This window comes from Hermetia illucens, chromosome 5, assembly GCF_905115235.1.
Source record: "Hermetia illucens chromosome 5, iHerIll2.2.curated.20191125, whole genome shotgun sequence".
In the NCBI taxonomy this organism is placed as follows: domain Eukaryota; kingdom Metazoa; phylum Arthropoda; class Insecta; order Diptera; family Stratiomyidae; genus Hermetia; species Hermetia illucens.
The window spans coordinates 62,352,445-62,364,658 of NC_051853.1; the positions used below are offsets into that span (position 1 = coordinate 62,352,445).

General features: G+C 41.0%; 1 protein-coding gene across 1 annotated transcript in view; it reads right to left on the reverse strand.

The window, feature by feature from the left end:
* LOC119658240 (kinesin heavy chain) overlaps positions 1–12,214 on the reverse strand; it is a 53,427-nt gene that overhangs the window by 17,921 nt on the left and 23,292 nt on the right. Inside the window, exons 2-4 of the mRNA XM_038065518.1 lie at positions 4,792–5,251; positions 4,117–4,670; positions 3,213–4,049 (exon numbers count right to left, since the gene is read on the reverse strand). Coding sequence (XP_037921446.1) covers positions 3,213–4,049; positions 4,117–4,670; positions 4,792–5,251 — 1,851 coding nt within the window. The remainder of the gene's footprint in view (positions 1–3,212; positions 4,050–4,116; positions 4,671–4,791; positions 5,252–12,214) is intronic.

Here is a 12,214-nt window from a genome sequence, read left to right on the forward strand (position 1 = left end):
GAGACTTCCCTAGAGTCTTGCATGTCCACTCGAAACCGCTGAATTGGCCGCAGAGCCCAACATTTTTCGCTTTTCATTATCACTTAGGATTTGCTTCGACCAGAAGATTTTCGTGTACCATAAGGTTGGCAATTGGGAGTCCTTGGAGGGACACTAGCGCCTAACTATCGCTTCAAGGTCGACGAAATTGCTCCTTCAATAGGTCAACGTCAGGTAAACTCCTTCCATCATCAGAGAAGCGGGCATTTTCCCTTCTCCTTGGAAGGTGGCGAGGCCTGCGCTGATCAGCAAAGGAAAAGGCGACCCTGAATTGCCGTCTCAATACTGCCCACTTTGTATACTTGACACTCCTGGGAAAGTGCTCAAAAGCTCATCAGAAGTAGACTCGCTGAAGCGATATGTGCTGCTGTAGACTGATCCCCACGGCGGTTAGACTTTAGAGGGGGTAGATAAACAGTTGATGCCGCCATGCAAGGAATGGATGCTGTTCGTCGAGCGGAGGCACGCAGTCGTCAATCTCCCTATAAGACGCCAGACGGTTAGAAAAAGATGAAGGTTACATCGGGGGTATCGCAGGGATCCATCATGTGGCCGGACCTCTGGCTTCCTATGATAGTCTGCTTAGACTCGACATACCAGATGAGTCGCACCTAGTCGGTTATGTAGATGATGTCGCGGCGCTTGTTGGTGGACGCATTGTTGAACAGCAGACTTGGCATATTAATCCGACGGATAAACGGATGGATGAGTGCTCATGGTTTATAGCTTTCACTGGCAAAAACCGAACTAGTCATCCTGTCAGTCAGTCAAAACCAACGGTAAAGAACCTTGGGCTGACTCTTGACTCAAAGATGAGCTTTTTCGAACAAATCAAAGCAGCAGCGGACAAGGCTGCAGTTGGAGTTTGGGTCGGCTAATAGCAAATATTGAGGGTCCTACGTCTAGCAGGCGACGTCTCCCGATGAATTCAACGCAGTCTATTCTGCTCTATGGCGCAGAGGTATGGACTGGCACTCTTGACCAGGAAGCATATTGTAAGCGTCTTGCACAAGTGCAGAGACGGGGAGCTTTGCGAGTGGCATCTACCTACCACACTCTCTCTGAACCGGCCATTATGATGTTCGCGGGAGTGTAAAGCCATATACACGCGCAAGCGAGAAAAGTCAAGAGGTGGTTGTTCGTGACAAAAAACGGCAACTTTTTGGCAAAATGAGACTGGAGACAGATGGACTTCGTGGCTCGTTATCAGCTAGTTCGTTACCCAGTTCCTAATTGGGCATAGAGGTTTTCAGTCTTAGATACATAAGATTGAAAAGGCATGACCTCCTGATTGTGTGTTTTGCAATGGAGTTGTGGACGACGCACATCACTCCTTTTTTTCTTGTGAGATCAGAATCGTCGGCAGCTCTATTTAAATACAGGGGATCTCTCTCCAGACAACATTGTCGAGGAAATGCTGAAGAGCGCTGACAGGTGGAGTTATGTTACGGGTTATATTCGGGTTCTTCTCGTTGCAAAGAAGATGGCACTCGACCGATGGAGGGGCAGGATGGCAGGGGGTTCCTTGAACTCACAGCCCCTTCCTCCTCTGTACTCCCGCTGGTGAAATGAATTCCCTGACCTGAAGGTAGTTAGTTAGTTTAGCTAACTGGGGGGAGTCGCAGCTCCGAGCACTCAGGCCATTGTTAGGTCCATTGTACTATCCCCGCAAGTTGCCTGTTCAATGGCTTCCCGCCTACGGTGTTTGCAGGCTTTAGCGAATCTTAGAACATTCTCCAGAGGCAGAGAGTGTGCAGATTCTTCATTGAAGAAAACCTTGCCAAGATGTCTTCGTCTGAGATCTGAGGATGCCGGGCAGCCGCATAAAAAGTACAGGGCCGTCTCCTCCTCCTCCTCACATTGGCTGCACATAGCCGAAACCACTACCCCGATCTTTTCCATATGATAGTTTAAGGGGCAGTGCCCCATCAAAAGCCCTACTAGGGTTTTCATGTCCCACTTCTTAAGGGACAACAAAAATGCCGCTCTAATGGCCCTAGGTTCTTTCACAAGGATTTTCGCTTGCCGGCAAGAGTCCAAATTTCTCCACTCGGTTGCGTGAATTCTTGCAATTTCACCCTTCAGAGTAGACTTGACAGTAGATGGTCGAATTCCAAGAGCTGGTTCTGGCTCCACCATTGTAAATCCAGACCCTCGGCGAGCCAGTCTGTCAGCCTCCTCATTACCGGCGATGTTCGAGTGCCCCGGCACCCACATCAGGAATGTTTCGTTAAGTCAGCCAACTTTCAGCAGCACCTGATGACAACTCCACACCAACTGGTTTGATATGTTGTTGCCATTTAGTGCTGATAACGCCGGCCGACTGTCGGAACAGATTCGAATTGTGCGACCCCTCAATTTTTGTCAATGAAATGGTATATATCTCCGCCTGGAATATGGTCGTCATTTTTCCGAGGGGTCGGGCCAGTTCTATAATCGGATTCTCCGAGAACACCCCTGTGCCCGATCCATCCTCCATGACTAACCCGTCGGTGAAGATTATTAGGTCTGTAAACTGAAAAGACTCATGGCCACTTGTCGACCATTCTTCTCTTTCGGTGATTACGACAGTGTATGTCTTTTCAAAGACGAATCTGGAAACCATATGACCTGAAGGTAATGTGACAAACAGCTAGCTCTCCGATTATGGAGAGGTGTTTAATTGGTAGTCCGACGGCGTACCGTTGCAGGAGTTCAACACTGTGCACAAATGAATTCACCTACTCTCGTCTGAATTTAAGTTTTAAGCTACCTACTGGTTTCCAATAGTAAGACACAGTATATCGGTAGAGTGGCATATTGTATCCTCCTCGCCATAATCTTCTAACCCGAAGTGACTTCATACTATAAACCCTTCACAAATTATATGGAAAATATCTTTTTTATGTTGTGATGCATTTCTTGAACAATTTGCCTGAAACAGTCCTACGTAATATCGAACTTCATTTGTTACAATTCCATCCAAAGATATCGACTTGACATTAACACCTGTTGAAACTTAAGTGTTTTGCGTAAAAAACAATTCCTGAAAATCCTACTTCGTACATTTTCGTTTTCGAATCAGCTTTATAAACGACAGCTGAAAACCTTTTTTAAATGGCTTAGAACCCATTTAAAAATTGGGAACCCATTGAATTGCTCCCAACAGAATATTGAAGATTCAAAACTCTTACCTGCAACGATTTCATTCGCGCCTCATGTTGTGAAATCAACAAACGGCACTCGCCCAAATCCTTCTCATACTCCGAAACTTTCTTATTTGAATCGGATTGTGATGATTCCAAATTTTGACATCTTTGTGCGATATTTTTAGCTTCTGATTTCATTTTGCTAATATACAATCGTGCCACGGTGAACTCCTCTTCCACTTTACCACTTGGGTCGGGTGTGTTCATCTTCATATCACTGGTACTATCTGTGCATAGAGCCTGTCCGACTTCGGAAAGATCTCGCAACAAATTCGAAAGCATTTCATTGATGCGTTTCTTTTGATGTGCTGACATATCCTTGAGCTGTTGTAATTCCGACGTAGCTGAATTCAGAAGACCTTGCTTCTGTTGGATTTCTTCATTCAAAGAGTCGAGGTCCTTGTTCTTGGTTTCAATTTCTTGTGATTTTTGATCATAGTTAACAGCCAATTCTTCGAGAGCTTGAAGGACCTCCTTAACTTCTTCCTTAGCACTCTCATTCTCTTGTTGAATTCTTGTCATTTCTGATTGCAGGGCCTCGTATTCTCGACGGGCATTTGCAATCAATTCTTCTTGATCCTCGATTTGCTCCTTCAGCTTCTCAACAAGTTGACTGTGTTGGTTAATTTCCTCATCTTTGTCGTCCAATTGTTGGTATAGTCGTTCACGCTCCGCCTCAAGGCGCATACGTTCGTCAGCACTAATTGAACCAACCATAAGTCCACTTGGTGTTGCCGGAATGGGTGCAGCAACTGGGGCGGTTTCCTGTATTTCGATTTCGACATTCGGTGTGCTGGCTTCCATAATCTCTTGTAGGTTGATCTAGAATCGGAAAAACATTGACATAAATACTGATGAAACCAAATGTGGAAAAACTTCAATAACCTACCTGTTCGTCTACAGTAACAGTTTCACCAGCACGCCATCTGGCCAATTCAGCCTCCAATTTCTCCACTTTGCCTTTAAGGCGGGCACTCTTCTCTTTCTCCTTTTCATACCGACGCTTCCATTCTTCAGCGGTAAGTTCCTCATTGACACATACAACATTCTTAACCGTTTTGGCTCGTCGTCCGAAATCAAGGGTTGATTTCGTTTCAGCTTCATTAAAACTAGCTGGCGAACAACATATAACAATTGTTGTTCGTGCGTTACCTCCAAGAGATTCTTGTAAAATTCTTGTCAATTTTGAGTCACGATACGGTATATGGGTTTTATTGCCATCGGCCAGAGCAGAGATCACATTGCCAAGCGCAGATAATGATTTATTAATATTTTTAGCCTCGTCAAGCACTGTACCTTCGGCACCAGTTTTCGATACTTTCTCGGAACCTGCCAAATCGACCAAGTACAGTTTGCCAGATAGTTTCTTTTGATTTTCTAAATTTTCTTGTTTAACATTAATAAGGAATACTGAATGGGAACGAGAAGAGTGTTCGTTCATGTCTGTGAAAGAAATATTGAAAGTTTACTGGTTAATTCACTTTGTGTATTCGGCGACAATGTAGCTTAGAATGTTAACTCGTATTGGATAAAAAAATAAATTGTTAAAAAATAATGGGCTTACTTGTCACAGCAATATGTCTATTCGATTTTCCCTCCTCAATTACTTCAAACACATCTTCTGGACTAGATACAAAACGTTCTGTTGCTCCTTTCACATACGGTACACGATTTTTGTCTTCATGCACGCTCAAATTAACTTTGGATACATCGAGCAAATCTCGAATTTTGTCCATATAAATTTCGTAATAGGAGACTTTAATATGAAACTCCAAATTCATTTCCATCGTGTAAATGTGATTGAAAATATCGTTGACAATACGTGGAATGATACCCTGTTTATGTGGATCACCGATAACACCTTCCATTGTATGTGTTTTACCGGATGATGTTTGACCATATGCAAAAATAGTGCCGTTATATCCTGCCAGGACGTCCGATACAATGGATTTAGCTGCCTCATTGTAGACCTTTTCTTGTGAAGCGTTAGGTTTGAATACTTTGTCGAATAGATACACTTTGCCCTGAAATCAAATAAAAAGGAAATCTTTAGAATCCATTCATTTCGAGTTTTCACATATTCAGTTGAACAGTGTTTTCTACATAGCATCAAAAGCAACACAACATTTATTAACTCAATTTTTAAAGAGCGATTCACGTTCAATGACAATGTAACATTTCACTTGTAATGCCTGCAATTATATTGGAGTACAAAGCACAGTTACGCTGTAAAAGTAATTGCAACACGAACGAATGCTAGCAAACCGACGATTTTGCTAACAATTGCTGGTCTCGATTGCTTACGTTTAGATTTGAAATCTGAGTCTCAAATTAAAAAAAAGACCAGAATTGTATTGGGATAATTGTTAAGTACTCTGGAAATGATCTGGGGTATCCTATTCGTGAACTGCATATCGTTCTGTGCTTCAATCAATTAGCATAGCTATTTGTATTCTTGAGACAGAGCCGCAAGTGAGCGTGGGTCTGTCCTTGTCCCGCAGTTGTAGTCTTATCACTTGCCGAGTATTAATTGTGTGGATATTGAAACTGAAATCCCATTAGCCAGGAAATGGAAAACAATGCAACTGTTATGGTAGATACGACTATCTTGATGTATACTCCACAAAGAAATGGGCAGAGAGCATACATATCAGTTTTCGACCTCACAAATTACTATTTGTATACTAAAATTAGAGCACTGGAGCAGAATTTCCATTTGATAGAAATTGATATGGTATTGTGGACTAGAAATTGATTGCATATTTGATTTGGAACTGAGAAGAACCTTGACAGAATAGATTGGCAATTTGAAGAAAGTGAACTAGACCAGGACTTCATTCTATCACACTGAAATTAATTCCCAATGCCGCAGAAAGAATTACAACATAATACTTTCACTGTAACTGAGCATAAGTTCTGAGAATTCGAGTCGCTATTAATATCGAATAAGATAACTGACATCTGTTTGCTCTCTCACCGGGCCAGCATAGTCGAAGGGTTTGAGGAAAGATGTCATCGTCCATTCAATTCTATCACGTTAACAGGGCAGCATGAAGAACATAACTAATAACCAAAAGAAATAATATAAGTGACAGGATGCAACCCTGGCGGACTCCGCTTTGGACCCTAAAATCCTCCGAAATTTTACCTCAGTGCAGCACGCGACATTTTGCACTATATCATATGTCTGATAATAGCCGTTAATTTCTCGGGAATGCCCCTCTTACGTAGTGCACTTCAAATTATTCCCTGTTCACGGTATCGAAAGCTTTCTCAAAATCAATGAAGAGCAGGTACAACGAAGATCTAAATTTCGCGCACTGTTCCAAAATGATCCGTAGGGTGTTGATGTGATCGATGCAGGAGGATACTGAGCGGAAAGCAGCCTGCTCTCTGGCGATCAAGCTTTCGACATGTTCCTTGATGCGTTCCAGGATAGTTTAGATATTGTCTTTACGACGGCAGGAAGCACGCAGATACTCCTACTGTTACACTCAAAGCGGGTGCCCTTTTTTGGAATCTTAACGGTCATTTCTTTCTTCCGCTCTCTGGAAAAGGTCTCGGATTTTCAAGATTTCCGCATGAGTGGAAGAAGCAGATCTGCAGTGATTGCAGGTGCAGCGATAAATAACTCTACGGACCGTCAAGCAAAGCGGCTTTACTCGGTTTCTGTGCATTGATGGCCGAAATGATTTCTCTTCTGCTTCGAGGAACAGTCCGCATCCGCGCGTTACGGTGACTAACCATTTCATCCACAACAGGGACGTCACCGAATGTAACACGGTTAATGACCCTAGTGAAGTGTTCTTTTCATCTCTTCAGTTGTTCATCAGCGTGGATGAGAAGTCGACCGTTAACGTCCTTCACAGGTCCATCGAAAGATTTGCAACCACATGCAAGTTCTTTCATGATGCGGTATACAGTTCTGGGAGGAATAACGATTATTTTATTTGTAAGCGGGCATTTATAAAACCACTCTCGCGGACTACCAATAAGAACCTGACTTTACTTAAGACTTTCCATAACAACTTTTTTTTCTTCCCCGAATACGTTACATGGGGCATAGACTTCATATGGCAAAAAAACACGAATTTCCCCAAAATCCTCTGATAAACATCTAAAGTTGTTTAACTTTCTTACTCATTTGTAGTGCTATAATAACAAATTAGGTTGGCCGATATATTCGCAGCATTTTGTGTTTTTTTATTTTAAAACAATTTGTTTTGTTGTTTGGCAAAATGTTTACAATCATTTTAACGAACTTTTTTTGCTCCATACAGTGGTGGTATTTTTTTCGGGCTTCTCATCTTTTTTTAGACTAAAGAATACAACATACGGGGGGATAAAAATCAGCACTATCAACATTTGCTGTTTTTCCATGCCAAGAGTCAAGCAGGACCTTCACCGAAAGAAAACCATGATTTGCGTTTGGCCGGACCAGAAAGGTGTAGTGCATAAGGAGACGATTGAAAGAAACAGTGCGATAAGCAAGCAACTATCATATAAATTGTCTAGCGCGTAAATGAAACAATGCGGTTGTAAGAGATCAGACGGACAAGGTCAAACCATAATGCTTCATGACAACCCCAGGCCTCATGTCGCACAGGTCTTCAAAGGCGTATTCGATAAACTGGAATGGAAATCTCTAGATTTTTCACCAGCGTATTTCCATTTTTTCCGCTCCCTGTCGACTTGGCTCAACAACTTCTTCTTGAACCAAAACCGAAAATTTTAGACGAAACGGGATCAACAATTGATCGAAAGGTAGGAACTCTATCGTCGACGAGTAACACTGACAAAAATATTGAAAATGTAGAGATAATTCAAATTTGTGCGAGGCTCTACCCTCCTTTCGGTCTCATTTAGCAATAATGAGTTTTTGATGCTCGTGATCGAGTCATAAAATATTGTCCAACCAAAACTTGGTTGAACCCAAAGTTCTGCTGGTTGGGAACATAAACAATAATAATAATAATCTTCTATATATATATAATATAGTAGATTTTGCGAATAGGTTAAAACGCTTACAGTTGAAATATGCATAACAGGTACAACGTAGATGACATGAAAGAGAGAGATAAAGAAGTGAAGTGACGATTTTGATTCGGTTCTATCTATAGGAAGTGAAAAACGTCCATGGGTGTAACCCTTACCTTAAGGAGGAAAAAGGGTCTGAGATACAAGGAAAAGACATTTTTTTTAAAATTTTCTTCAGAGTATCTTATTTATTAATGTTTTTTTTAACTTTTGTACATGATTAAATATTATTTTCAGAATATTATACAACATTTTCTTTAAAAAAAATGGGAATTCAATCAGTGGCATTTGTGGGAACTGAGTCGCCTGAAAGTTTCCTTCCAGAACTTTTATTTAAGTATTGAGGTGTCCTAAACCCACATCCGCTTGATGTCGCACCGGACCTAATGGGGAACAACATACTTCCTCTTCTTCTTGGTCCACAGACCCCTTGTTTAGGGCTAAGTAGCCAAATTTAAAAAAATATAGTAAACGAAGACTGCTCTACGGCTTCTTACCAGGGCAGAGACAACTCTTCGGACGAATATAATTCGAAGTCATGTTGTGTTTCGAGAAGGATAAACAGCTTCCTGGATGGTTAGATCAACTTTATTTATAAGTTTATGTTGGTTCCTAGCATCCATTATAAAAGAGCTGAAGCATATAGGACAAGAAACGAATTATGCGACACTATTTACCAACACATTTCAGGTGGTAAAATGTTTCCTTAATTAGTGAAATAATTATATGCTCTATATAGTTGACCAGGTCCGATCGCCCATAAACCGCAGTAAGCAAATAGAAGAACACGTCGGGATAATCAGCATTTTTGCTTCGTCTACATTAAATGTTTCGACTGTCACCAAGGAGGCAAGGTTAATTGCTGCAACGCAGAGTAAACCAAATAAATAGATTTTCCCTTCCCTTCTTTTTTGCAACAATGAGTTTGTCAAGTGTATCAATTGTCCGACAATGATTAAACCTTTTCAGTATAATTAGCTACTAAAAAAGCATGTTGTTTCTATTGTATTGTTAAAAGCTGCTTTTTATTTAATAGGTCAAGATTCTGATGGTGATAATTATGTTTAGTTAGAATAATTAACACCCAGACTTAAGATTTAGTCTAAACGTCCACCTTCTCGATTCAATTTCAATTGACTCGTTGGCAGCGAAGCAGCAGCTTATATATAACCATCGCTAGTGTGTCTAGATTGATTATGCAGCATTCTGGTTGTTTTTGTATAATTAAACATATTTCATTCTCTTTGGCTGGTTTATAATTGCTTTCCAAAAACGACCTCCCGCCTTTGAACTTTTCACTGGATGTGATAATTTACGTTATTGATTTGCTTCATAAGGTACCTCCCAATGACTTTGCAATCTCGCGTACAGGCGTTTTTTTCCGTTCCGTAAGTGTAGAGACATTAAGACATCCTTTAAATCCTTTTGAATTGAGATATTAGTTCCAGTCTCAATCGCTCTGTTCGTTATCGATCATTTTGACTAAGTGTTCCTCAAGAGTACTGTGGATTCGTTAGCCGCGTCGATTAACTGTAGATAATGTGATATAGTGTGCATTTTCCTTATCATGTCTCACGTATCGCACAGCTGTTTGGAGATTGCAGATTCGAAATTTCAGCCTTGATCAGAATGTTTTTCGAGTGATACTCCATATCAGCAAATTTAATCGGTTAAGAGTATGCTCGCCCATTTTCTGAGAAACCTTTGACAATCAATAAGTAACGATTCAGTTGCTTTTCGAAAATCGTCTGTTTGAGAACTGCTAGTGAGTTTCGTTAGGTCTTGATACCTTCACTATCCCAAATCCAATGGAAGCAGCCGTTAACTAATTGCAAACCATCCCATTGGGCAAAGTATGCTGTTAGACTGTTCCTCTATATACTTCCCTGCTTGTCTTCCGTCTAGTTTTCTTGCCAGTATGAGCTTTACTCTGCCAGCACTAGCTACCTTTCATGCAAATATTTCTGATGATGTTTCACCTCACCCAATAGGTCCCTCTCAGTAAAGCGATAATTCCGCGATAGTTTCAATCTTCTTATCTTCTTCCCCTGTACACTTTGTTCAATTTAGGAATTGAATTGTAATTTGAAAACTTTTACTGCAACGCGTTGCAGATAGTAGGATCAGAATCGGATATTTGTTGGCCTCCACATTATCTACATCTCTCGTCATCTTACTAACAATTATTTTAAAACACAACACTCCAGAACAACTGAAGCAGACACCTTTGAAAGTCAGGTACGCTTTTTCATTTCCAATAAAAAACGGTACTGCTTGACACATTAATGTTAACCCACCCCTTAAAGAAAGAAGGAAAGGGAAGAAAAAGTGAAAATCAGGGGGAGAGGGATCTATATGCACTAACTTTTGCATATTGAGCTCGGCAGGAAACAATTGCTTCTGCCATCAATTGTTCCTGCACAACCTGACCAGAGGAACCAACACCAGCTTTGAGCTCCATTACTTCAACGTCCAACCACTGGAAGCAGCATCCATCGATAGAGTATTTAGATCAATTGTTGTTGAATGTTTTGATGCAATGAAACTCGGTTGATTCTGCAAAAATGTTATTATCCATCATCCACAATTGTAATTTCGAGTGAGCCCTCTGGGAAAATTACCGCTAGCCTCTCTAATTGTTTGAGTCTGCTTCTGTGATAGCCTTCAATTTGGCATTAATGAAAAATAGTCGGCCAAAGTTAGATCAGATGAAGAACAGTAACCTTTCTTTTGTTAAAAACTGACAACTCGATGTTGCTTTATGGATTGGCGTATTGTCATATAAGAGACATCAATCTTTCGACGCATGAAAATCCGGACGAACTCAGACAATCTTTTGGAGGAGTCGATCTGTTACTTCTTTATCAAATTTTGCATTTTTCCTGGAGAAACAAATTCCTTGTTGTTTTGTTTTGTCGTTGGATCTCTGAAAAAGAAATTTCTTTAACCTTGGTGATCTTGGAACAACAGAGATTCTACTTTTTCTTTCAGGGTCATAAGCAAAACAGGATTCATCACAATTTTATCTTAGAATTCGGGATCATTTCTTTACATATCAAAGAGACCATGTCAAGAAGTTGTTTGACCTTCTTCTTGTTCCGTGCACAAAATTTATTTTTTCCAAGGTTCTCTGTAATAATTTTTATTTTGAAAGCACCCTATTTGGCATAGCTTGCTGGTTTTGGTTGGACGTACGAAAACAAATGTGTGGAAGCTCAAAATGCGGCAAAGCGTTGAACAGAGTTAAGAAATCAAATTTTATGCTCGTCTTGGTATCTGATACATTAACGCTGAAAATAATTCGGCAAGCGTATGATAGTGGTAACTTAGCAGAAGCTCAGGTTTTTAGGTAGTACAAAATGTTTGAAGAAAGTCGGTAGAACGGGGGGAACCAATCCCAGCAGGTCCCCGGTCAACTTCCAGAACCGAAGACAACGAGAAACTTGTGGGAGATTTGATGAATGCGTGCAGGCGTTTAAGTGTTCATATGATCGCGAACACTCTGGGAATTGATAAAATGGTTGTGCATAAGATCATCGGGCAGACAGTCAATCAGATTGAAGCGACGAATCAACCGGTTGCGACCAGAAATTGCCTCAATTGAAACTCCATCGCGATAACGCATTTGCTTCGTGGTTGCCGATCACCTGGGAAGAAAACGCATTGCAATAATCCCCCAGTATCCCTGGCCGACTTTTTCCTCTCCCATTCTCCATTCCGAAAGGACGTCACCACAGGACCCTGGACGCTGTTAAAATGACTTGCACGCACATCAGAGAGCGTACACAGCGTGGAAAACTCGTCCATAGAAGTGCGCTGATTCTCAGGCGACTGCATGAAAGCTTTCTAAATTTTTTCTTGTTGGTATCTCCAATAAATTTTGCTTTGCGGATTTATTCACATTACTTAAAATACACAAACTGTAGAGTGCAACCTTATTCTAAAAATTC